Source organism: Mirounga angustirostris, unplaced genomic scaffold, assembly GCF_029215605.1.
Source record: "Mirounga angustirostris isolate CCGP_5_RB_7025 unplaced genomic scaffold, mMirAng1.0.hap1 SCAF_15, whole genome shotgun sequence".
Taxonomy (NCBI): domain Eukaryota; kingdom Metazoa; phylum Chordata; class Mammalia; order Carnivora; family Phocidae; genus Mirounga; species Mirounga angustirostris.
Window position 1 is genome coordinate 88,023,897 of NW_026991723.1, and position 25,127 is coordinate 88,049,023.

General features: G+C 59.4%; 1 protein-coding gene across 1 annotated transcript in view; it reads left to right on the plus strand.

Annotated features, from left to right (window-relative positions):
- The first annotated feature begins 1,801 nt into the window (after nucleotides 1–1,801).
- NCS1 (neuronal calcium sensor 1) overlaps nucleotides 1,802–25,127 on the plus strand; it is a 49,609-nt gene continuing 26,283 nt past the window's right edge. Inside the window, exon 1 of the mRNA XM_045883343.3 lies at nucleotides 1,802–1,956. Within this exon, the coding sequence (XP_045739299.1) occupies nucleotides 1,893–1,956 (64 nt within the window). The 5' untranslated portion in view covers nucleotides 1,802–1,892. The remainder of the gene's footprint in view (nucleotides 1,957–25,127) is intronic.

A 25,127-nucleotide genomic window follows, 5' to 3' on the forward strand; every position in this document is an offset into this window, starting at 1 on the left:
CACGGGCCACTGGGCTCCAGGGCAGGGCATGGGCACTGCTCCCCCTTCTCCAGGTCTGTCCCCACCACATTCCTTGACGAACCTGGCTGGCAGGTATATGCCCATCTGAAGGCTTCCTGGGGCAAGGCAGTGTAGGGAGGGGAGTCGGGAATGGGCCATGTTTGGAGGCAGGAGGGGGCATCTGGGGGCTGAGAGGCACTCCTCAGTTCCTCTGTGTACCCCAGGCCCCTTGAGGTCTGCATGCTCTGCCAAAGTGGTGAGAAAAAGAAACCCTGCCCCCCCACCTCATCCTTGCCTCTTCCTCCCATGCTCTGTCCACCCCCAGGCCCCCAGCCCCTTCTTTCTCACCAGGGAGGTTGGCTGGAGTGGCCACTGCAAGTCAGGTGCCTTCTAGGTGTTGGAGATACAACTACACGTAAGACAAGAACCCCGCCCTCAGGGAGCTCACACTACAGGGGAGGGGACACACAGGAAATAAACACAACCAATAAAGCAGACGGTTAGTCTGTGGTGATTGCAAAGGAGAAAAGGATACAGCTGCTTAGGAGACAGGGGGTCCCAACATACTGACATTGCAGATGGGCACGGCCTGGGAAGGCCATGTGGACTCTCCCTCTTGCTGCTCTCCATCCAGGTGGAGCCCTCGCCACTGGCCTCAGCCTCGACTCCCCCCAGGAGGACCCCTCCACAGGAAAGCCACCCCCCGCGCGGAGGCCAGAGAAACAGAGAAAGCAGATCTGCCCCTGTCACCCCTCTGCTTAAAGCCCAGAGGCCCAGCCCCTTGGGGAGAGGGGCAGGCCGGTCCCCACTGGCCCTGGCCCTTCTCTCGGGTTTCAGATCTTACCCCGCCTGCGGCCGCCCTGTACTCTGAGTTCTCCCTCGGGTTCGGGCCTCCCCTCCTCCAGGTTTTCACCGCCTGGAACACGGTCCCAACCACCCCCCACCCTCGCCTGGGCTTGGAGGTCACCTTCCCCCCCCAGGCCGCGGAAGGTATCCCCCAGCAGACATGTGATATCCCGCTGCGCAGTGCCCAACCCCCACCCCCGCCCCGACCCCGGCCCCGTGAGGGCTGGGACCGCGCCCGTCCCATTCACCCGCGGGTCCCCAGCGCCCAACAAATCCGCGTCGAATGAATGAGTTTCGCGGCGCAGAGGCTTGGCCTCATTCACGTCAGATCTTCCGGGCCCCCCCCGCCCCCCCACCCCCCCCCGCCCGGCGGCGCCGCGGGGGCTCGGAGCGCGGGGCGCGGCGGCCCGGGGGTGACCGCCCCCTCCCGCCGCGGGCCCGGGCGAGGCCGGGGCCGCCCCTCCGCCGGCCGGCTCGGTGCCCCGCGGGGCCGACGTGCGGCGGGCGCAGGCCCGAGCCGGGCGGGTGCGGGGCGGGAGGTGGCGCCGGGCGCTGAGTGGCGGCTCCGGGTCCACCCCTGGCGCGCCGGTGCGAGCGGGAGGCGGGAGGCGGGGAGCGCAGGGGCGGCGGCGAGAGGGAGCGCAGCAGCGAGCATGTGCCGCGGAGCCCAGTAACCAGGGACGACCGCGGCCACCCCGCCGCCGCGTCGGCGCCCAGCCCAGCGCAGCTCCGCGCCGCGGCGCCCGGGAGAGGGCGGCGGCCGGACGGCCCCGGGCCTGCGAGCCGGCCGCCCCGCGCGCCCCCCGCCCCGGCCCCGCGCCGCGCCCAGGGGGCCGAGGCGCCGCCAGCCGCGCAGCGCCGCGCGCCGGAGCCCCGCGCCCGGGCCGCGCGGGCCCGGCGCAGACAAAGGCGCGGCCCCGGCCCGGCCCGGCCCTCCGCGCGCCCCGCCCGCCGCCCGCCGCCCGCCGCGGCCCGCGCCGGCCGAGCCGCTCCCGCTGGGCGCCCCGACGGGGTCCGGCCGGGGGCGGGGGCCGCGGCCGCCGAGGATGGGGAAATCCAACAGCAAGTTGAAGCCCGAAGTTGTGGAGGAGCTGACCAGGAAGACCTACTGTGAGTGCGCGCGCCGGGACCCCCGCCCCGCGCTCCGCGGCGCTGCCTCCGCCCCCTCGCGCCCCTCCCCCCCCACCCCCGGACCCCGCGGCCCTCCTCCGGGCGCGCCCGCCGCACCCCTCCCTCGGCCGTTCCCCGCCCTGCCTCCGCGCGGACCCCTGCGCAGCCCCCGGCCGCGCCCCCGGCCCCACACCTGGCCCTATTGTTCTAGGGCACCCCTCCCCCCCACGCCCGGGACGGGGGCCGCCTGTCGGCGCGCGCGGGGCACCCCCGGGCCGGGAGGGCCGGCTCCAGCCCTCCCCCGCCCCCTCCGCCCGCAGCCCCCTCTCTGCAGAGCCGTCCGAAAGAGCCGGGCTGTGCCAGGGCGAGGGGCGGTGGTCGGGGAGGGGGCTCCCGGGGGCGCGGTGGCTGGGGCTGTGCGGAGCCGACTGGCACGAGCACAGCGGGGTGGGTGATTCATGCATCACGATGCCGCTGCTGTTGCTGCGGCTGCTTCGAGGTGGGCCTCTCGCCCCCTCCCTGGCCCGGATCGTGTGCGTTGGGGGGGGTGGGGAGGGCGAGACTTGCCAGAGAGCTCGAGGCGGCGGCGGCGCGGGGTCCTGGGCGCCCTGTGGGCTGCAGGATTTACAGGGTGAATTCTCCCCTGGCCCCGATCTCACCTCCCCTTTTCTATCTCTATCTACCACATTGGGAAATGGGTTGATACAGCGAGGGGGGGGGGTTGGGGGCGGGGGGTGGCCTGGGCCATCTCAACAGGTCACCGTCCGGGGCCCCCCTAAGAGGAGGGTCTGCCCATTTCGGACTTCTCCAGAGCTGGTCCAGTGTGTCTCTCCACTTGGCTCAACTTCACAACTGTCCTGTACCTTCGCATCTTCGGTTTCTCCATCACGGACTTCTCCCCTCCCTGCAGCCTCTTGGGGGGACACCCCAACTTGTCAGGGGTTCATGGCACCGGGTCATGACCACATGCTCTTTTTTGGGGGGGGGCACCGGGAGAAGGACGGCTGCATGACCTGGAAGGGCTCCTGCCTGGGTGTGTGACTTGGAAGGGGGCACTGGCCTTGGGTGTGGGTTGGAGTTCAGACCCCACACCTGGGCAGCTGTGGGGGGCCGGCCCCTCTGCCCTCTTCCCAGGGGCAGGAGATTGACTGCCAGCCTCCTGCGTTGATGGAGGCCTGGGAGGCAGCTTCTGGTGGTGCATTGCACAACTTCTGCCCCCCTCCCCCCCTCCATCGGTCTTCTGGGCACGTTTGCAGGTCTGGCCCAGCCCACGCTTCAGCAACCTGCCCCTCGCCCCCGCATGCTTAGAACAAAGGGGGCTTTCCTGAGTGGGCGCTAGTCTGCTGGGAGGTACTGGTCCTTCTCCAGCGGAATTCTCCAGCAAGGAACTCACATCCCAGGAGCTGCTCCTTGAAGCATGGAGGCCTCCAAGGACCGGGACTCGGTCCTTACTGCTCTTACCCTCCTGGGGGGATGGGGGGAGCGGGGATGTGGCCCAGTTTGGCTGCTCTTCGGTGAGACTTGCTGGGCCTTTCCTCAGGCTCTGTCCAGATGTGGGCCATAGGGGGCCTCAGGCTGGCTGCAGGTGGGACTTCCCAGGTTCCTGGGCCCAGGGAGGCAGAGGGCACCACGGGCTTTGACAGGAGTGGTGGGCTTGGGTTGAACCAGGGCGTCCCCAGGCTGGTGGAGCAGGGGGGCCCGCCGTGAGCTGAATGAAGCCAGGTTGCCTGCTTCCTGAGCATGTCACATGCCGAGCTCTTGGCACCATGAGTTCATAGAATCATCTTCCACGCTGTGGGCACTGTTCCCAACCTCATCGACAGACAAGGAAACGAAGACTCAGAAAGGTGAAGTCCTGTGCCCAAGATCCACGGCCAGTCACCACATGGTGTCAGGGCTCAAACTCCGTCTGTCTCCAAAGTTATGCCCCTTGAAAGACCTCAGAACTCAGGCCGAGAAGTCAGGAGGGGCTTTTCTTCTGGGGGTCCCTGTCTGTTTGCTGCTATCAGCCCGTTAATGGTGGATTCTAAAAGGGAAGGGGGTGGGGGGGAAGGTCATTTTGCTGCCCCCCCCCCCCCCCGTCCCACCCCTGGGCACATCTGTCAACTTTAGGAGAAGTTGAGTCAACAGGGCTTTGTTAGGAACGGGTCTGGTGGTGCTGAGCCGGCCTGGGCTATTTTTAAAGGCCTTTGGAGACATGGAACAGTTTTGATCAGAGAGCGTTAGCCGAGTACCTTCCTCTGTAGAGCCTATATTAGGTGTGGGCTGGGGGAGGGGGCGGGGGGTCACTGGCTTCCCATCTGTCTCCCTTGCTGCTGCTTGGCACTTAGTAGGTCCACAGGTATTTGTTGATGAAAAGTCTCCCGGCGGGAAAAGCAGAGAAAGCCTCCAGCTTGTCCTAAGGCCCCCAGATGGGCTTCCTTCTGATGGACGCTGGGGCCATCTGCTCTGTGCTCCAGGGGCTCTGTGTGTGGGGTCAAGAGAGGAGCACTGAGCAAGGGCCGTCAGAGTCTGTGGAAGAGCTTGTTAAATTCCAAGTGCACCGCTTGCTTTGCGCTCCGATTTCTCAGTCCTGAGGTCTGGGCTGGGTCCAGGGCCTTGCGTCCTTGACAGGTGTTTGTCACGCAGATCTTGGTTCCCAAGAGCCCCGTCTGAAGACCCACACTGGTGCTGGGGGGTCCGAGGCCACCTCGGGAGAGCACAGCTGGCTGCGGTGCCCAGAGGGGAGCCCAGATGTTCACACCTGAGTCATCACTGGCTGCCACCCTTGGTGGTGACTCTCCTCCTCCGTGGGAGAGACTGTCCTGGTGTGTGTGTGGCGGGGGTGTTTGGGCAGGAGGAGGTCTAAGACACATCTGGATGCAGCCTAACTAAAACCTTCCGGCTTTCAGGCTGAACACTGCAGAGGAGATTTTTTCCTCCTCTGCAGATGAGATTTTGTAAATCATCATGCCCCGTCGTGCAATCCTCCCCCTTCCTGGCACAGCTCATATCCAGGAGCAGCAGGAGGTTCAAGCCTGATGGGGGCCCCTGCCCAGCCGGGACTGGGAGAGCAGGAGTCAGTGTGGCCAGCAGCCCGGTTTCTTGGAGGCCTGGCCCACTGTCTTCCAGCTTGTTGGTGAGGCTGTTGTCAACCCTGCGTGCCCAGGCTGTGGGACAGGCCAGCCCCTCCCCTAAGTGACCCTCAGTTTCCTCATCAGCAAAGTGGGTATGCTCATGGTACTTGGCTCCCAGGGGATGTAAGGCACCAACAGGGTAATTCCCTTATAGCCTAATACGTGGCCTTTTGTAAAGGGTCCTCTTTAAGGCGCGACAAACACTTGTCAAGGATGTAAGGATGCATGGGAGCAGTCGTTCCAAATGTCGCTTTGACTACACGATTCAGCTTCATCTTGAGTTGATCGTAAATACATTTTGTGGGCAAAGTTCATCTCTCCACACGGGGCATCTTTCCACGGCCCTGGACTTTGTGCCTGGCCCATAGGACGCAGAGAAAGGTGGGATCCTCGGTGAGCCCGAATCCTAGCACCTTCTTGTTTTACCTGCAGTGGTCTCCCCACACCCCCACTGGGTAATTTCTGCTCTGCCCTCACCTGCCATTCATCGAGTGCTCACTCGGGGTTGGGCGCAGACATGGAAACGGGAAGGAGAAGGATGTAACTCTTGCCTTCAGATGGAAACCAGCCAGATGGTCCAAAAAACCAAGCTTATGGGGCTCGAGCCATTTGTTGCGGTCTGAGCTGCATTGGTTTAAAGGTTTCTGGGCTCCAGCCAGGCGGCCCCAACAGACACACACCACCCCGCCTCCCTTCCTTAACCAACTGAGCCACCCAGGCGCCCTTTTTTTTTTTTTTTAAGATTTTATTTATTTATTTGAGAGAGAGAATGAGATAGAGAGAGCATGAGAGGGGGGAGGGTCAGAGGGAGAAGCAGACTCCCTGCTGAGCAGGGAGCCCGATGCGGGACTCGATCCTGGGACTCCAGGATCGTGCCCGCCTCCCTTCCTTAGCCTCTCCCTGTGGTGCTCCCGGCACTCCCCAGGGACCCTCTGTCCAGGACCTGGAGGAGGTCGCCTGCTCCTTGTCGCTCTTGGTCAGCCCAGGCTCTGCCTTGACCTTGCTTGCCAACCTTGAGTCTCTGCAGCCTTTTTCCTGATGCCCAGAATGGTGCCCGGCACGTGGCACCTTGTGGAAGGGAGGAACAACCGTGGGCGGGGGGAGGTCTGGGTAGCCAGCAGCTAACCCCTCTGCCACCCAGAGCCGAGAAGGGGACCCTCGTTCACAGTCAGGCGTCTGGGGTGAAGAGATACCGGGTGTCACCAGTTGGGCTCTTGTAACTCCCTGGCTTTGGGAAGGTCACACGAGGGTCCCTTCCTGTAAGAGAAGGAATATTCTCCGATGATCGCTCCCCCCACCCAGTGCTGCTCAGCCAGAGGGGGGCAAGACGTTGCCGTGGGGGGAGGCAGTACCTGGTACCCATCTGGGGACAAATGGGTCGGGCTGTGAAGGGCCCCACAGCCAGGCAAGGAATAAGCCACCCAGGAGAGGGAAGGCCCAGAGGGAGGAAGGCGGCTTCTGTAATCCGACGTATCCTGGGCACAAGAGGGTGGGACCAGGGAGGCCCGCTCCCTCTCTCCACTGGAGGGGAGACTGAACAGGAGCAAGAGGAGTTGAGGTTGGGGGCGTTACACTAGGGTGGGCTCTGGGCAAGAAACATCCACATTTGCTGTTAGGAAAGAACTCAGTATCCTGGAGAAGGGGGCTGGGTCCTCAGTCAGGCTCTGTGACCTTGGGCAGGTCACTTACCCTCTCTGAGCGCCGGCCCATTCATCTGTAACACCTGCCCATGTGACTCTGGATCCAAATGGGAGGATGCTTTGAGGTCCAGAGTGTGGGCCAGAAAGGGAAGGGGGGCTGTTTGGCAGCAGAGTCTCAGGGAGGATAGTGGGCCTCCAGGGCCAGATGTGCTGGGGTTCTGGCTCTTTCCTTGTGCACACGCCTTCTCACAGAGCTTCACTTTCCTCCTGTGGAAGATGAGCAGCCCAGAGGCCCCAGAGTTGGATTCACAGGCATGTGAAGGGTTTAGCATGGTGCCTGGTTCTGAGGGGACCCTTTAAACCTTTGGTAGCTTCAGTCCTAGGATCCTCTGTCTCCTAGAGCAGGGTGGGCCGAGTGGGTCTGCCACCTGCCCCTTTGTGCAGAGAGAAGCAGAGGAGGCCAGAGAGGGGCAGGGACTTGTGGGGAGTCACAGAGCCCAGGCCTCCTCCTCACACCTGTTCTGGCTCTTTCTGCCTCCTCTGGCTCCTTCTGTCTCCAGCCCCAGCCCCACCCCACCCCAGAGATTCTGGCAGTGTGAGGTGAAAGCCCTTTCTCTTGGCCGCCCAACTTCCTCTCCTCCCAAGGCCAGACCTCGGCCCCTCTGGGCAGATCATGGGCAGCGGGCAGTGCGGCTGGGGCTGGGCCAGGCTCATGTCACTCCTCACCAAGGGCCCCGAAGACCCTGGGAAGGGATTGGCACATTTTCTGAGATGGGGGGGGGGGCCATGGAAGGAGGTGGTGGAGAAAGTTAGATGTGGGTTTGGAGAGTGTTCTTATCTATAGTCCAAGAATGGATTGGTGGAGGGGGTGGTCACGGTGATGAACTGCGTGTCAGTGGGGATGAGACAGATTCTGGGTGTATTTAGGAGGAAGATTCCATTGGACTTGGTGTGTAGGTTTCATTACCTTATACATTTGGGATTCTATACTTTTTATTTTCTAACTTTTTTAAACCTGACAGTTGTGAATGTTTGCTCATATCATTAACTATTCTTTTAAAACATGATTTTTAAGGGGCGCCTGGGTGGCTCAGTTGGTTAAGCATCTGACTCTTGATCTCAGCTCAGGTCTTGATCTCATGGTCGTGGGTTGGAGCTCTGCATTGGGCTCCACGCTGGGCATGGAGTCTACTTAAAAAAAAAAGTTTAGGGGCGCCTGGGTGGCTCAGTCGTTAAGCGTCTGCCTTCGGCTCAGGTCAGGATACCAGGGTCCTGGGATGGAGCCCCGCATCAGGCTCCCTGCTCGGCGGGAAGCCTGCTTCTCCCCCTGCTTGTGTTCCTGCTCTCACTGTCTCTCTCTCTCTGTCAAATAAATAAAAATCTTAAAAAAAAAAGTTTAAAACATGATTAAAAAAATAAAAAGCATGAATTTTTTTAATGGTGTATCATATGAATGCAACGTTTTATTTGATCCCCTGCCATTGGATAGTTAGGTTGGTTGCTTCCTTCTTTCCTTCCTTCCTTCCTTCCTTCCTTCCTCCTCCTCCTCCTCCTCCTCCTCCTTCTTCTTTTTGCCAAATCTCAGTAGTGCCGTGACAAACGTTTTTCTACTCAATCTTTGTATGAACATCTTTGCAATAAATGTTTGCATGTAGCTCTTCTTGAAGATACATTCCCCAAAATGAAGCTGTGGGGTTAAAGCCTGGGGATGTCTTAAAAGGCTTTTGATAGAAAAATTGTTAAATCACCCTTCAAAAAGTATGTTCCAGTTTCCATTCTCAGCAAACATGGATGAGAGAGTGCCTGTTTCCCTGCATTCTTGCCAGCACTGAGTCTTACTGCTTTTCTTGATTACTGCTGATTTTGTGGGAAAGAAAAGAGTAGCTCACTCTTTCAATGTTCATTCTTTTGATTACTATTAAATAGGACCCTGGGATCTTTGACCTAGAGGAGATTTGGGGATCATATAGTCCAGATTTTATTTTACAAATTTTATTTTATTTTATTTTACAAATGGAAAAATCAAGTACTGGAGAGATGAAGTGTTCCTCCCAAGGTTACAAGGCAAATACCAGGCAGAAACCCAGGACTGCTGGCTCTAAATGTTGGGGTGCTCCCCACTGTGCCATGATGGGTTGGCTCTTGGGGTTGAGACAGGGGTGTCTTGCTGTTTTCTGATTTGGTTCATCTTGTCCTAAATATCTCTTCCTCTCAGGCAAGGAAAAAAACCAGTATCAGTTAAAAAGAGCATCCTTCTTACTGGCATTTTGAGATGTAACACTTTTCACGTCCTGGGTGTGGTCTATTTACCAGGGCAGAGAACGTCATAAATTTATGTGCCAAGTTTCCAGGTAACTTGAAATTGGGGTCAGATTCCCAGCTGAGGGCAGGACAGCAGAGCGTTGAGCGTTTGTGGGGCAGCTTGCTGTCTTCTGGCTGTGACTCTGCCCAGCCCCTTGCCCCTCTGAGTTCTGGGTGTCTTGTGTGTGACGTGGGGATGGACCACAGTGCTTTTCCCAACAGGCGGACACAGGGACTGGTGTGTAGTAAGTGCTCAGTAAATACTCTCACAGGAAAGAAGCTGCTAAGCTCTTCGTGTCAGGGGACAGCAGTCCTTGGCCACCCCCTGGGTGGTCACAGGGTGAGCAGTCACAAGCCCTTGGATAAACTGGGAGTGAGTGGCAAATGTGATGGCCTCTGTATTTGGCCCAGCTGGTTGGCAGCAGGATCATTCTGCATTGGGCTCCTGGCTCAGTGATCTGGGGAGGGAGGACAGGCTCTGGAATGCTGGACTTTAGGTCCCTGCGTGGACGTAGCCTTGGAGGGCCAGAGAGACACCTGCCTGGGCTTTAGTCCCAGAACCCTCAGCCTGGACAGTCACCGTGGAGTCCCCAGTGCCCCTGGGACTCAATTTCCCTTTCTGTACGATGTTCAGATTTCCAGCTGGTGAGACTTCTGTGGGGCAGCTACACCAGGGCCCCAGGGACAGAGCGTGTCGGGCCTTGGTGTCTGCCGACCTGGGATCATGGGCTGTCTCGGCCGCAGACACAGTTCTTAATTTCTCGTGCCTCGGTTTTCTCATCTGCGAATTGGGGCTGTTGTGGGTGAGGTTAGGGATCGTGGAGACAGGAATCTGACGGCTCATGAGTGATGAGGGCGAATCTGTAATCAGCATCGCGGAAGGATCAGAGGCCGTCTCTGCCGGACCCAGCTCAGGGTTCACACGCGCCCATCGCCAACTCCTCCCAGGAATCCTGGGTGGTGCTCGCTTACAGATGAGAAACTGAGGCTCGCAGCGGAGCAGGGTGGGCCCAAGGCCACCCATCGGGTGAGTGATGCAGCTGGTGTTTGATCCCGGGCCGAGGGGTGGGGCGGGCCCTTGTGGGTGGGGGTGCCGAGAAGCTGCCTTGGAAGTGTGCGGGCGATCGTGAGCCAGCGTGGGTGCCCGGTGTGGGCGTGTGGTGGGGCGAGGGCTTGGGTCACGTGTGCGAGCCCCGGTTCGCGTGGGCGTGCTCCGGGCGTGAGTGACGGGGTCGCGGCGTGTGTCGGGAGTGGGTGAGGGCAGCTCTGCGCAGGGTGTAAATGCAGGTGCGCCTGGCGGGGCGTGGGGTGGGGGTGGGGGGGGTGGGAGTGCGGGGGGAGCTTGGGCGGGAGGCATAGACGGCCCAGAGACCTGAGTCAGAAGTCGGTGGCGCAGTTCCTGAGCTCTGGGACCAGGCAACCTGGCTGCCGCTTCTCACCCTCCTGCCCTCACCACGGTGCTTTGTGGGAGCCCATCTGTCCTGGGGCGCTGGGGGCATTGGGGAGGGATAGCAGAAGTGACAGCCCCCATTTACCAAGTGAGCATGCTGAGCGGTGAGTACTGAGTACAGATCTACCGCCCTGTGGTCTCACCACAACCCTGGGAGTAGGGACTATGGTGCCCATTTTACAGGTGAAGAAAAAGAGGCCCAAGCAGATTCAGAGACATGCCCGTGGCTTCCCAGACAGTCAGTGGCCACATTGGGGCCCAGGCTCAAATCTTTGTCTGGCAAAGCAATGCCCCTCCCTCTGTGTGCCTGGCTCCTACAATCTGTGAGCCTTATAACCTTAGAGCTGTTGAGTAGGGTAGTGAGCACCCCATCATTGGAGGCATTCAGGCAGCTGTTTATCAGATACTGGCTGGACATCCCAGATTCCTGGGCTGGAGGTGAGGTTAGATGGTGGGTAGGATCCTTCCAGCTTCATAGTTTGGAACCAGTACGTGGCCCTACTGGTTCCAGATGTTTCGCCTCCTGCAAGGGATTTGGGGCAGCCTCAGCTTGGCTCGGAAGGCAGCAGGCGAGCAGTTGTGAGAAGTCCAGGGGACATCGGTAGGATTGGGCATCAGGGGGCTGCCCCACCCCAGGCCTCTGAGGCTTTCTCAGCCTCTGCCTGTCCCAGGGGAGGCTCCAGTGCTCACTAGGTGCCCAGTGCTGTGCTCACCTCATGGGATCCTCCCAGCCTGTGGGCTCAGGAGTGGTGTGTCCCACTGTCCAGTGTTGGCACCATCCCTGCTCTTGGGGAGCCTGTAGGCTGGGGCTGTGAAGCAGGAGGCAGCCCGAGGATAAGGCCATGGAGATCAACAGGATACACCTGGAGTGCCCCCAGCCGTCCTGCCCTGCCCATGCCTGGCATGGCCAGGATGCCTCAAGAAACATCTGTTGGACAAAGTGGGAGACCACAGGTGCAGTGTGGCTGGCTGGACCTCAGGGGCTGGAGTCCCTCAGGGACACAACAGAGGGGACCTCAGGGGCTGGAGGCCTGGTAGCAGCACCCCGGGTGACTGTAAGCTTCTTGAGGGTTGGGACATTCGTGGTGGATTTGTTTTTTGTGCAGTGCCCGACCTGGAGCCATGCACAGGGCAGGCCTGTGATGTGAACACCTCTGTATAAGAGTCTGGGCTTTCCAAAGTGTTTGTCTATGTGTCGCTTTGTTTTGGTCCTCCGCTGACCAGGGTGGGACCTGCTTGTCCTCCTGACCTGCAATCAGATGGGGTGGGGTAGGAGGGGATGGATCTCCAGGTTGGAGTCTGGGGTCCTCATTCTAGCCCGACTTGCTGTGGCTTTTAGCTGCCCCCTCAGCGTCTCCATTTCTCCAGTGTCCCGTGTCTATGTGATGGGGAGTCACCTTTTCTTAGCCTGATGGTATCCTGATGGGGCCACCCAGGGGGCAGTGCTCCCCACCTACTGAGTCCATGCTGGGGGTTGCCCAGGAAGGGGTGCTGGGCAGCTGCTGGCTCTGGCACTCCTGGTCTCATGCGGTGGCACCAGGAAGCTGATGGGGCGTCCAGGCCACCGTGCTCCGGATTCCCTGGCAGGGGAGAAGGAGGAGGGCGGGAGGAATGTGGCTTTGAGGAATGTTTAACCCAAAGCAGAAATAGCACTCTCCTTTTTTTATTTTAGGCTTGGGTTTTCAGCTAGGAAATGGGCTCAGAGTACCATTCTCTCTCTCTCCCTCTCTCTCTCTCTCCCCAGCCTCCCCAGTGCCCCCACCACTCTGGCCTTTTGGGGACAGAATGTGGCCTCTTTAAAAAAAAAAAAAAACAACAACAACTAAGAAGCTGCTGTGGGAACCAGAAAGGTCCTGGATTTGGCAGCAGATGGAGCTGGGTTCAGATCCCTCGTTCTCCACCTCCCAGCCCTGTGGCCACTTCCTACCCTGACCCTCTGCTTTGTCTTCTGTGGAACTGGAGGGTCAGGGGACGGTGACGTGAGTGGAGATAGCTTGTCTGCAGTGTTATGTCAGGCACTCCTGCTCGGGGAGCAGCAAGGCCTGGGTGAGAAGCCCGGCCCCTCTCCTGAGCTCTGGGACCTTGGCCAAGCTCCTTCCCTCAAGCCTCCTTACTTCACCTGTAAAATGGGCAGATGATGATAATCCCACCTCCCAGGACTGTGGCTGGAATGCGTGTGAAAATATTGGCATAAGGGCCTGGTGGGTCCCCAAGCTCCTGCACCCCTCCTCTGAGCCTGGGTGGCCTCACACAGGCCTGCTGCCAGGTTGAATGAGGGTCCGTGCCCTGGGCGAGGGGCAGCTCGGGGGCGCTCTTCACCTGGCCCTCCACGTGTGCCAGCTCCCTGGCAGCCTCTCTGAGGGAGGTGCCCAGGGACTGGCCTGTGGCCTCCCAAGACCAGGTGGCGAGGATACCTTCAGCTCATCCTCTCTCATTCAGCTGTGAGCACCCTGAGGACAGACTCGTCTCATTGCGGGGGTCACCGCTGTCCCCCTGGCTCCTAGAACAGAGCCTGGCGCATATCTGTTGGAACGAACAAGCAAATATGGAAAGGAAGAAGCTAACGAGTGAGCGGAGCGGCTCATCCATCTTGGGTCTGTGCTCTCTGCTCCTGTCTGGCCCCCTCCGACCTCCTGGGCTGGGGCTGGGGGGCCTGCCCTGTCTGGGGGCGTCCTGAGAAGTCAGGCGCAGGGAGGCTGGGCCCCGGCAAGTCAGGCCTGGCGAGGACCTCCCTGGGGCTGGGGACATGAGGAGGGGTCCAGCCAGCCAGCACGGCCCCTCCTTCCAGGCCCCCCCCCCCCTCCCCGCCGCTCCTGTCTTTTTGTAGGAACCAAGAGATTCCTGTTCAAAGGCAGGAGATGGGGCTATTTTTGGCACTGTGGGGGAAAAAGCGAATGCTTCCCTTCTGTTCAAAAGTATATGGTGTGTGTGCTGGGCAGACGAGGCGCTCGATGGGGCTCAAAGCCCTTGCTGCCTGGGCTTCTGCCCCCCGGCCCCCAGGGTCCTGCTTCCTGTCCAGACCTCAGCAGCCCACACGGCTGCGGTGGGTAATTATTATTTCCAGACTGCCCATGATGAGGCCCTTGCTGGGCCTGAGCGGTACATGATCTTAATTAAAACTAACAGCAGCCCTCAAAATAAAGGAGAGGAGCCCGCTAGCTGCTCTTACCTTGATTTGGGTTTCCTCGACTCGGGCTCTGTGGAGCTGGGGGTGCTTGTGAGAAGGAGGCCCAGCCGGCGGGGGGAGAAGGGCTGGAGGCCCTGGGTGCCCGTGTGGGGTGAATTCAGCCAAGGGTATCCCCGGGCCACCTTGCCGCTCTTTACTTCCAGATGCAGAAAGCCTTTGTGGGATGAATGCCTCATGCCAGGTCCTGTGGGTGCCAGGATGCAGGGCAGACGGATGGATGGATTTCTGGCCTTCCTGGCATTTGCAGTTGGGTGGGGAAACGGGTAGGAGACTAGGATAAGCATCAAGACAGGGCATTCCACAATGCTGTGGGAGGCTGCTGGGTTGGGGGTGCATCTGGGAGGGCTTCCTGGAAGAGGTGATGTTTTGGTTGAAACCTGAGGGTAGGGTTGCCAGCCATAATAACCAGTTATTCATTATTTATCTGAAATCCAGATTTAACCGGGCATGCTGTATTTTTATGTGCTAAATTAGCTGGCCCTACCTGAAGCTGAGAAGGAGCAAAGAGGTTTTTGGGGTAGTTTATGGGAGATGCTGAGAGTGTTTCAGGCAGAAGGAACAGCATGTTCCAGGTCTGGAGGCATCTAGGTGTGGCAACTCTGAGGACCTAGAGAGGGTGCAGTGGCCAGAGTGGAGAGGAGATGCATGGTAAGGCAGAGGTATGGTAAGTTAGCCCCCTGGGGGGGCTGCCGACCAGCAGCGTGGGGCCCCACCTGGAGGGAGCCCTGCTGGGGGCCAATCTTGGGAACCAGGTGAGGCTTGTGAAGGCCCAGGGACACTAGGGGAGATGGGTGTCCACCTTGGCCCAAGGAGGCACCAGCAGGTGAAGTGGTCATGGCCTCCGTCTGGCCTCCGGTGGGTTCCGGCCAGGCTGACAGACGTGTGGCTGCACCTGTCTGTGCCCCATTGCTGCTTGGCATCCCAGGGCTGGGGTCCTCCTGCTGCCCAGGACCAGGATCAGAACAGGACAAGTCACTTCTGTGCGGAGGCCAGGTCAGGGCCACCTTCTGCTCTTGGTTCTTAAAGGGCCAGTCCGGAGCCCGCAGTGCTGCTGGCTGCCCAGAGTGCCTGGGGCTCCAGCCCCCACTCAGCAGCCCCGGGGACGCTGCGGGAGCTGGGCCACCCTCGTGGGGCTCAGGTGCGGCTGGCTGGTCGCTCTCAGTGGGGGATTTGCCACATCTTGGGCAGGAAGGGGAGGGAGGGGTGCTGGCGGGGGAGGTGGGGCGGGGTCCTGCTGACCCCATGACCACCCGGTTTCCATTCCTGTACAGCCCCTGCTTGGTCCCTGCCAGTGTCCTCTCTAGCTCCCCAGTCTGGGGGGGGCTTGCACCTTCCCTGGGTCTCTCAGGGCCCCTCCCCCACTGCCATTCTGAAGTTTCCTTGCTCTGGGGCTTGTGACCTTATCAAGGGCTCTGACTGACCTGGCTTCTGCCTGAGCGGGGACGGAGACAAGCCCAGCATGTCCCCACCCCCTCCCAGGTCTGGGGATGAGGCAGGGAAGTGGGGGATGCTGGGGTAGGCAGACGTCACATACCCCACAGGTCCTAGGACAGGGCTTCTTGCACCCCCCCCCCCAATCCCAGGCGCCCTTTTTAGTGGCTCTGGTCATCTTGTCTTGTCTGTGGGTGCTGTGACACCTTCATTAATAATGGTAGCAGTTGTTAACATTTTGGGGCCCTTGCTGTGCTCCATCTGCCTGGACCACATCGTGCTTCTTCTGGCCAATTCCTTGTTCCAGTGAGCCGTGGCTTCTTGTGGTCCCCTGAGCTCACCACACTCTGTGTCATCTCCGGAAAGCCCTCTCCCTTCTTCTTTGCCTGCTGAGGGCTGCCCATCCTTTCGATGTCAGCCTACACACCCTTTCCCCAGGGAGAAGCCCTGACCCTGCCCCCCCCCCCCCGCCCCGAGTGGGCCAGGATCCCACTTTGCATACATGGTGAGACAGCCGAGCTGTTGCGTGCTTATGTCCATCTCTCCTGTTCATCAGAGACTCGGAGGACAGAGACCTGTGTCTGGGTCAGTGCTGTGTTCCGGAGCCCAGCGCAGGGCCTGGTCGATATGCTACTCAGCAATTAATTATTGGGTGAATGAAGGGGTAAAGGAAATCCCATTTGTTCTTCCTTCCTTCCTTCCTTTTTTTGAGAGAAGAGGGAGGGAGGGAGGGAAGGTAGAAGGGAGAGGGAGTAGAGAGAGAGAGAGAGAGAGGAGTGCCCAAGAGTGCAGCCATCAGAGCAAGCCCATTAATGAGCCAGACGGAATACCTTGAGTTCTAGAAAGTAAAAGCAGGTGCGTCTACTTCCCCACCTAAAACAAGCATGACACACACATGCATTCTCCAAGAGCGGATACACACTGAGCACCTACTATGTACCGGATGCTGTTTTATGGCTGTGACTTAGGCAGACACAGATCCTGCCCCATGGAGCCCCCGGCCGCTGAGGAAAGACAAAATCAGATAATGCAGGCAGGCGGAAAGACAAGAACAAAACCATTCCCCCCACTGTCCAGGCTTTCCCCTGTGTATGTAGCCGGGGTAGGTTTTATCCTCAATCTCCTGATGAGGAAACCGAGCCTCAGAGAGATTAACTGACTTGTCCAGTGTCACACAGCTGGAACGTGGGAGGTCTGGGATTGGGACCTGTGAGTGTCCCTTGGTGTGGGTCCCTCGGCCAAAGCAAGTTGTTAATAGATACTGAGAACCTTTGCTTCACAGCCCCGGTGGCCCTTTGCTGGGGAGTCAGAGAAGCCAAAGATTCAGTGCCTCTTCAAGGGCCCCAGATGATGCAGTTCAGGAGTCAGGCAGGAAGGTAACTCCCAGAATGCATTTTTGTGATGTTTGAAATGCTGTACTTCTCCAGCAAGTTCTGGACTCACACGGACCCTGGTTCTGGTCCCAGCCTCACTGCAGACTGAGGTTGGTCCTTGGGCAAGTGGCTTCACCTCTAGAGGCCTCAGTCTCCGATCTGTAGAAGGGGGATGCAAAGTCCTTGTCCCACAGCCTCGTTCGGGCAGTGAATGAGATGAATGCCTGCCACATGCTTAAGCGCAGGTGGGCACGCAGTGAATGGTAAATAAAGGGAGACATTTTTGCACCTGGAAGCCACAAGACAAAGTACATCTTTCTGCCGTTTTAAGAATTTTAGGGGGAAAAGTTATTTAACATATAGAAATTAAAATCGGTGTGTTTTATAACTTTATTTTTAGGGTAAAATAAATGTGTATAAATGATGGAGCAGAATGCAAAACTCGTGGGAATATCTGAGCCGGAATGTACCAGCCCTCTGCCTCAGAGGCTCTGGGGAGGGCACCTTTGGGGAGCCTCTGGACTCCTCCCCACGTGGCCCTTCTCCAGGGACCAAGCACTTTCATCTCCTCGTGAGCCGGTGGGAGTGAGCATTCTTAACCCATTTTTCAGATGAGAAAACTGAGACGTGAGCAGAAAGACACACATCAGGCTTTAGCTGGCAAATCTGAATGTGGGAAGGTCTCAGCGTCCAGGAGAAAGGTGGAACCTGCAGCCTGGTTCTCAGGGGCCGGACCAGCAAGGGGCACTTTGACGGGCAGGAGCCGCTGCTCCCTGCTGGGCCATGAACCTCACACCCCAGGCGCCCAGGGCCCGGCTGACTGCAGGTGCTCAGCGAGGGCTTGCCACGGCCTCGTTCCCAGGGCGGGGCTTGGCGGGTGGCCCCCTCCCTGGGAACGACCATCCAGGCTAAAGCCTTCTTGAGCACGGGCTTCGGCGTTGGAGGGACCTGGGCGCCCACCTCCACTCCTCCACCACTGACTGTGACCTCGGACGGGTGCCTTTGCCTCTGTGAAGCCTCAGTTTCTTCACCAGCTGGGTGGGCTGGCAGGGACCCCCCACCTGTCAGCACAGAGCTTGGAGCAATACAAGAGCTTGGCCAACGGAGCCGGCTCTGTCCAGGGCTCAGGAGGATCCTGAGGGGCCAACAGGGAGCAGGGGCGTTTGCCTTGGGATCTGAGCAGTCCTGAGCAGCTCTCACACCTCGGTCCCCTTGAGGGCTTGGCTCCTCTCTGCGCCGGAGGACATTTCCCATCAGCGCCCCCCCCCCCGGCCCCGCAGCCCACATCTTCTGCTGCTGCCCCAGTGGCAGTGAAACCCCTGACGTCTTATTCTAACACCGTGGCTGTCATCATGATAGTCTGAGTCTCCGTGTCACTCGTCACCTGCTGGGCTCAGTGCTCTGGGCCTGCATGCTCTTGTTGGCTCCGACAGCAGCTCCATGAGAGGGAGGGAAGCTCAAGGTTCAGAGAGGGGCGTACATTGACTGAGGTCACACAGCAGCTCGATAGTGGGCGGACCTGGCCCCACAAAGGCCTGTGGTGGGAGAGAGCCCAGCTTCTAGGCGGTTACAGGCGGGTCAGCCAGAGTCGGTCCCAGGAGCGGAGGGGTGAGGGGTGGGCAGCTGGCTTCGCTCTGGCCAGAGCCGTGACCCCTGGAGCTTTGGGAGGCTTTACAAAATCCTGTGTGCAGAGGGCTTGGTGCAGGGCTAGCTCACAGATCTGGTCCAGGTGGGTCTGCAGATGGCTGATGCCCCCAAGTCCCCGCAGGTGAGCCTGCACAGAAGGTTCGGGGGGCGGGAAGAGCATGGCAGGCAAGGCCCTGCCCCATGTCCTGTGGACTGCTGTGGGCCCCAGCTGGCGTGGCTGTGCTAACCACCAGTGGGGAGGGGGGCTGGAGGGGAGGGCTGGGGGTGTGGGGGAGGGTGCTGGGGCCAGGGCCCTGGGGAACTCGCTCCTTCTGGGTCAGCTAGAGGGGCTTCCGCAGCACCCCGCTCAGCCTGGAGCGCCCCGGAATTCTGGGCAGGAAGCCAGGTGCCTTTCCAATGAGCTCAGGCCGGCTCCCTCCAGCTGGGCATTTATGGAAGGCAGGAGTGGGGCGGGCAGAGGGCTGGCCGCCTCTCCCCCTGCTCTGGAGGAGGCATGGAATGAGAGTCAGCTCCTGTGTATGTCACTTGGGTGTAGCTGTGTATGTCACTCAAGGCAGCTGTCCCCAAGGGCTCCTTCTTGCAGAGGAGCCTGCCACCCCCCGGTGGCCAAGGGCTCCTAGCACCTTAGCACCGCACCTGGCCCGGGGCCTGTGCCCGCCCTCCTGTTTCCACACCGCCCCTGGTGGGTGTCCACGGCCTGCGCCCTGGGGCACAGCGCCTGGCGGGGGGGGGGGTGGGGGGGGGAGCAGGTAGTCCATGGCCATTGGCTGGCTGCCTGCAGGTCACTTCATGGGGTGCGGGAGCTGGGGACTGGAGCTCTCTGGAGTCTATGGAGAGCTGCACGGCCAAGGTGGGCTGCCTAGTCCCCGGCCCCCACGGGAACACCCGTGTATTTCCAACGCAGCATACATGGGTCTGTTGGGAGATGACGTGGGGCTTGGGGCGCATGTGGCTCTTGGAGGCTGGGGGAGTGCAGGTGTCTGCTCTCTGTGGCCAGAGCCCTGGGAGGAAACTCCCAAGCATCTCTCTCTCTCTCTCTCTCTCTCTCTCTCTCTCTCTCTCTCTCGTCTCTGCAGTTAGCACTGTAGGTAAGGTCTGCTGTGTGTGGGAGGAGCTGTGTCCGCTTTCATAGACAGGAAAAGGGACAGGTCACACGGCGGGGGAGTAGCAGCCCCCCTGGAATCCCGGTCCCAGGAGCCTACCCCGCTACGCTGCCTTCCCTAGAGGGAACTGCCCCTCCTGCAGGTGGGGGGGCCTGTCCCCAGGCTGGAGGGAGGGACAGGCTGCTGTGGGACATGGCAGCTGCTTCCCTCCCTTCTCTGAGCTTTGCTGCGAGGGGAGGGACACGCCAAATTAGGGATGTTGGCAGCTGCTGGTGGGGACTAGATTGGGGGGGGGGAGGCTGGCAAGTGCTCGGGGGAGGGGGGCCAGGTGGGGACACCCGGCTGGCTGTGGAATGTGGGGGTGTTCCTGTGTTTTCTGCCCGGTAGAGCAGGAAAGGGGTGTCCCCAGGAAGGGGAGGTCCAGTCTGGGGTGGGGATCTCTTTGGGCCACGTGGAGTGTAGGCAGGGGCTGAGCTAGAGGGGGCCAGCTGGAGAGGAGCTTGGGGTGAGGTGTGCGGGGTGCCTGTGCTGCCCCCCACCCCCGACAGCCGTGTGAGAAAGGGACTCCGAGGACTCCAGTATTCGGAGGTTGAGCAAAGGAGAGGCCTGGGGCCTGAGCAGGAGCTGTCTGAGGGGCGCTGTGCTTCTGGAAGCTGTCTCTCTGCACTTCTGAGCACTTCTTTGTCCGAGTGGTCAAATGTGTTAGGACTAATGGAGTGTCAGATTTAGTGACAAGGGGTTGCTGGGGGCCAGGCCCAAATGGCGCCACTTTGGCTTTTTGTCTTCATCAAACCAGAGGCCTTCTTGCTGCAACCGGGGTGGGAGGCATGGGTGACACAGGCAATCGACCCAGCCTCTGTCCCTGGAGACAGAAACGGGGTCTGGATTGGCCTCGGGGCGGTGGCTGGAGAGGCCAGAATGAGCAGGCTGGGCCTGCCATCCCTCCTGCTGCAGCCAGGCCTTCTGTGGGGGCCACCACCCCCTGCTTTCTGTTCCCACCGTGTTTGAGCTGAGCTTCAATCAGGAGAGAGGTATTTTGCTTTAGGGAAATCAAAATCAGACTCAACATTTATCCTGGGCTCCAGGGACCAGCTCTCTCGCGTTCATTCCTGGCAGACGAGAGCTGTGCTCGAGGGAGGAGGCCCAGGGAGCAGCCTCAGGAGCGGGAGTGCTGTTCCTGCTCTTCCTGCCGGGGGGGGCTGGGGGGGGTGGCGAGGAGAGGGGCTCTGCAGGCACTCCTGCCAAAGGGGGTGAAGACCTGGTTGCAGTGAGCCAGCTGGGGGACAGCTGGGGAGCGGGCCACGGCTGGGCCCCCTCCCCACTCCCAGCCACCAGCAAGCCTCCTCCCCGTCTCCCCCGCTTCTCAGGGAGGTCCGTGGGAGGGGAGCGGAGGGGATGCCCAGCCCCTCTCCTCCTGGCTCTGTGCCGGCTCTAAGCTGGGAGTTTTCTAGCTACCTCTCAAGAAGCCCTCCCCATGGCTCTTGTCTGGTAGGAGTTTATACCCCATCCTTCAATGAGGACCAAGGCTCAGAGAGGTTAAGTAACTTGTTCAGAGTAACACAGCCTATACATGGCTAAGACAGGACACTGACCCAGAGCCTCTCGTCGCTTCAGCCATGTGGTTTTAAATACTGGTTTCCTAATGAGCCTAGGGACCCCTGGCCTGTAGGCAGGAGGGGGCTGGAGAAAGCAGCTCATCCGTAAAGGTGCCCAAAGCCCGATGGCAGTTGTAAAAGTAAACGTGTTGAGAAACACAGTAGGGTGTGTCCCAAATGCAGCCAAGTGGCTTGATGAGGAATCAACGAGGGTTTATTCTCTGCCTCCCGTGTGCAGGACACCGGGCCAGTTGCCCAGGTGATGCTGGGGTATGCCACGAGAAGCGCCCTGGCCTCTGGGTACTTGGCGTCCAGCTGGGAAGAGGAGAAAAAGTGGCACTGTTGAGCGCCTGCTGGATGCCAGACATCATGCCAGGCGCTTTCCGTACACCCTCCCCCTCTAAGGCCGAGGCTGTTATTTGTCCCATTTTCAGATGAGCAAACCGAGGCTCCAAGGTGTGGAGTCATTGCTCAGGGCCACACAACCAGAGCCCTGGCCTGGAGTGCTGGCTGGGCTGACCCCAGAGCCCCTTCTGCGGACCGCTCCGTTTTACTGCCGCCCCCCTCCTCACTGAGCTGGCCCTGGCAGGCAGCGCCCGGTCTGACCCTCCGCTGTGGAGCTGATGGGAAGACAGATCAGGCAGGAAGCAGTGATTCTCACATAGCAGGGGCTTCAGAGGCGGCTGCAGGAGGCCTCTGCAGAGAAGGGACATCCCAGTGGGGATTGGGAAGGTGCATAGGGTTACCCAGGTGAAGGAGGTGAGGACGAATGTCCTGGGCAGAGGAACAGCATGTACAGGAGCCAGGGGGCGGGGGGGATGGCTAGCGAGGGGCTTGGAGGGGGCTGTGCTGGGCTGAGGGAGCACTGAGGACAGCCTTCTGTTGTCCTGAGCCCTGAGCCTTGAGCGTGGACCCGCCTAGTGCAAGCGCGGTGTGGGTGGACGCCTGTTTAATTTCACACTTGGATGGAGGCCCCGGGGAGAAGCTGGGAAGCCTGAGCCTGGGAATGGCGCTCTGGCATCTGGGTGGAGTGTGGAGCAGAGGGACCCGGTGATGTCCCCCACCCCCTCCTCCCTCCCGGTGCCTGTGGTGGTCAGAGCTGCAGGACCCCCGGTGCTTCCTGCGCTGGGGAGGGGGGGATGGGGGTGCACACAGGTTGTGGGCTGATGAGGACAAATATGTCCCAGCAATCTTTTATTTTGAAAGCGAGAGCAACGTTGAAATAACAGTGCAGCGAGCACCTGTGTGTCCTTCATCTAGATTCGCCGGCGGCCAGCATTTTGCTGGGGCTTGCTGCTTCTCTTTCTAAATATATGTGCATGCATTTCTGAACCTCCCACAAGAAGCTGCCAGCATCCTGACCCTCACCCCTAAATAATTCAGGGCACCTCTCCGATGAAAAGGGACATTCTCCCACACCACCCCTGTGCCGTTCCCACCCCTAAGAAAATCAGCAGCGGGTCCATCGGGGCATCTACTTGCGCCCCATGGTGCAGCTTCCCCAGCGATCCGAATAATGTTTTCTGTGGCTGGTCTTTAACACCAGATCCAGGACCCAATCCAGGCTTTGCGAGTTGCATTTGATGGCTTTGTCTCTTTTTCCAGAACGATCCCCTGCCTTGTTTTACCTCTCATGGCACTGACTGACTCAAGTGTCCTGGCCAATTGCCTTGTAGAATGTCCCGCCTTCTGGATTTGTCTGGTTATGTCCTCATGATTAGACGCAGGTTGAATATTTCTGGCAGGAGCACTCCGTGGATGCCACGTCCTCCCACGGCTTGAAATCAGGGGGGCACATGATGTTGGGGTGTTCACTATTGGAGAGGCCAGGTTTGATCAAGGACAGTCATCTTCATGGTTATATTTTTGTTGTGTATTAGAAAAGATACGAACAGCACACGTCATTGGTAATTTTATGGATATTGATGCTTAGACTAAATCTAGATCAGGCAAGTCAGTGAAATGAGCGAGCTGATTTAGAGAAACATCCTGAGTGAATCATCGGACAGGTGGTTAGGGAAGAATCCAGAAGGTAGCGTGGGAATGGCTAAGCTCCTGGAAACCCAGACAGAATGGTAAGAACGCAGGTCTCGGCATTGAGCAGACCTTGGCAATGACCTCCTGCCTGCCTCCTTCTGGCCGTGGCCTTGGGTCCCTTTCTCAGGTCTCTGGCTCAGCTGCCTCACCTGGACAGTCAGGTTCACACTGGTCACCTTCAGGTTCCTGACGCTGGTGGAGGGGCTTCGGGTAGGTGGCTGGGTCCCCGGAGGGCTGCCTGATGCCCACCCCACTCAGGACCCTCCATGGCTCCAGGCAGTGAGGCAGTGATGACCTGCTGGCCCTGGCATGGTACCAGGGACACCTGATGGCTTCATCTGTTTCCTAAAGGTTAATTAGCTCCTTAAAGCATCAGAAGGGCCCATCGCCCCCCACCCCAGCTCACTGCCCCTGGGGCTTAGCTGCCTGCTGATCAACCAGTGTTCATGCTAGGGACCATTCCAATGGGGGAGGGGCAGCCAACTATGTCCCCTGCCCTCATGTAGCTAGCTGTTCCATCCTGGGGACTTGGGGGGAATTTCTGAGCTAGGGGATTCCAGGGGAGCCTTCTCTGGCCCTGTGAGGCCAGAGGACAGCAGTGGATCTGCCACCCAAACTCTTTACCTCCCAGCTCCTGCCGTTCCTGTCATGTGATGCCGAGGTCACACAAGGTCATGCAGATCTTCCTCTGACTCTCAGGGTGGGGGAGGCACCCAACTGGGCATCCATCCTGGGCTCTGCAGGCAGTCCTGGCCCTGCCATTTCCTGGCAAGGTGACCTTGGCTGACTATAAGCAAGTGGACTCGTCTGAACCTCAATCTAATTGGGAAAACGGGACTACCACCCACCTGCGGGATTCTTTTTTTTTTTTTTTTAAGATTTTATTTATTCATTTGAGAGAGAGAGCTAGAGTAGGGGGGAAGGGCAGAGGAAGAGGGAGAAGCAGGCTCCCTGCTGAGCAGGGAGCCCCGATGATGTGGGGTTCTCTCCCAGGACCCTGGGATCATGACCTGAGCCAGAGGCAGACGCTTAACGACTGAGCCACCCAGGCGCCCCTACCTGTGGGATTCTTACGCAGGAAAGAGCATCAAGCCATTGTAGTTTTCACAAGAACCCGTTTTACAAATGAGGGAACTGAGGCTCAGAGAGAGGAAGTACTTTACCCGAGGACACACAGCTAGTAAGCTGTGGAGTTGGGTTTGAATCCAGGCAGCCTAGTCTGGCTCCGGAGTAGGTTCGCCGCAAGCTCCTGCCTATGCTGTGATGGGTCTCCTGTGTCTCTCCAGGTTCGGGCTTTGAGCATCATCCCCTGCCCCTGCTGCCCTTCACTGCCAGGCGTGGGTGGCGAGTCCAGGGCAGCTCAGCCTGGGTCAGACCAAGGTCACTTTCCCTCTCCACCCCCACACCTGACCCCCTTCCCACCTTCTATCATCTGCCAAAACTCTTGGAAAATTGCATTCTTTACTCTAGGTCTGGCCGATCCAGGTAGCCGGCACCTCCCACTGTCGCCATGCCCTCTGTTTATCAGCTGCCTATTGGGGGACTGGCCTCTTCCTCTGCCTGGGATTTGGGCTTGTGGGAGGAGGAACCTGGCGGTGGGCCTCCAGCCTGCCCCAGGGGTCTGACCACCAGGTTACAGCCTGTGGATCAGATGGCTGAGCCACACACAAAGTTTAGAGCCTCACCCTCTCACTTCACGTCCTGGCCCCTTCATGCCTCAGTTTCCCCATTTGGAGCCAGGGCAGAGTAACACTGTGTTCCCTCGGAGCTGTTGTCAGGGCGGCTGCGTCAAACACAGAGGCCCACCCTGGCACGGAGCCGGTGGGCACTTGGTGTCCGGGAGCTGTTACAAGCTTCCTTTGAGCGGGTTTTGGAAAAGTGGCCTCCTCGAGTCCAGTTGGGCACAGCAGTTCAGGGACACCCCCTTGGGCCTCCCTTCCCACTTCCCTGGGAGGAGGCTGCAGTTCCTTTACTCAGCTGACCTCCACCTGGCACCGACCTTCCTGTCCGTCCATTCATTTGTACCTTCATTCATTCCTTCCACAAGTGGGCATGGAGCACGTAGGCGGGCCGGGGCCCTGCCAGGGACTCAGGAGCTTTCACACCCATTTCACACCTGTTCGGATAGAATTCCCAGCACAGGGGCGCCTGGGTGGCTCAGTTGGTTAAGCGACTGCCTTCGGCTCAGGTCATGATCCTGGAGTCCCGGGATCGAGTCCCGCATCGGGCTCCCTGCTTGGCGGGGAGTCTGCTTCTCCCTCTGACCCCCCCCCCCTCATGTGCTCTCTCTT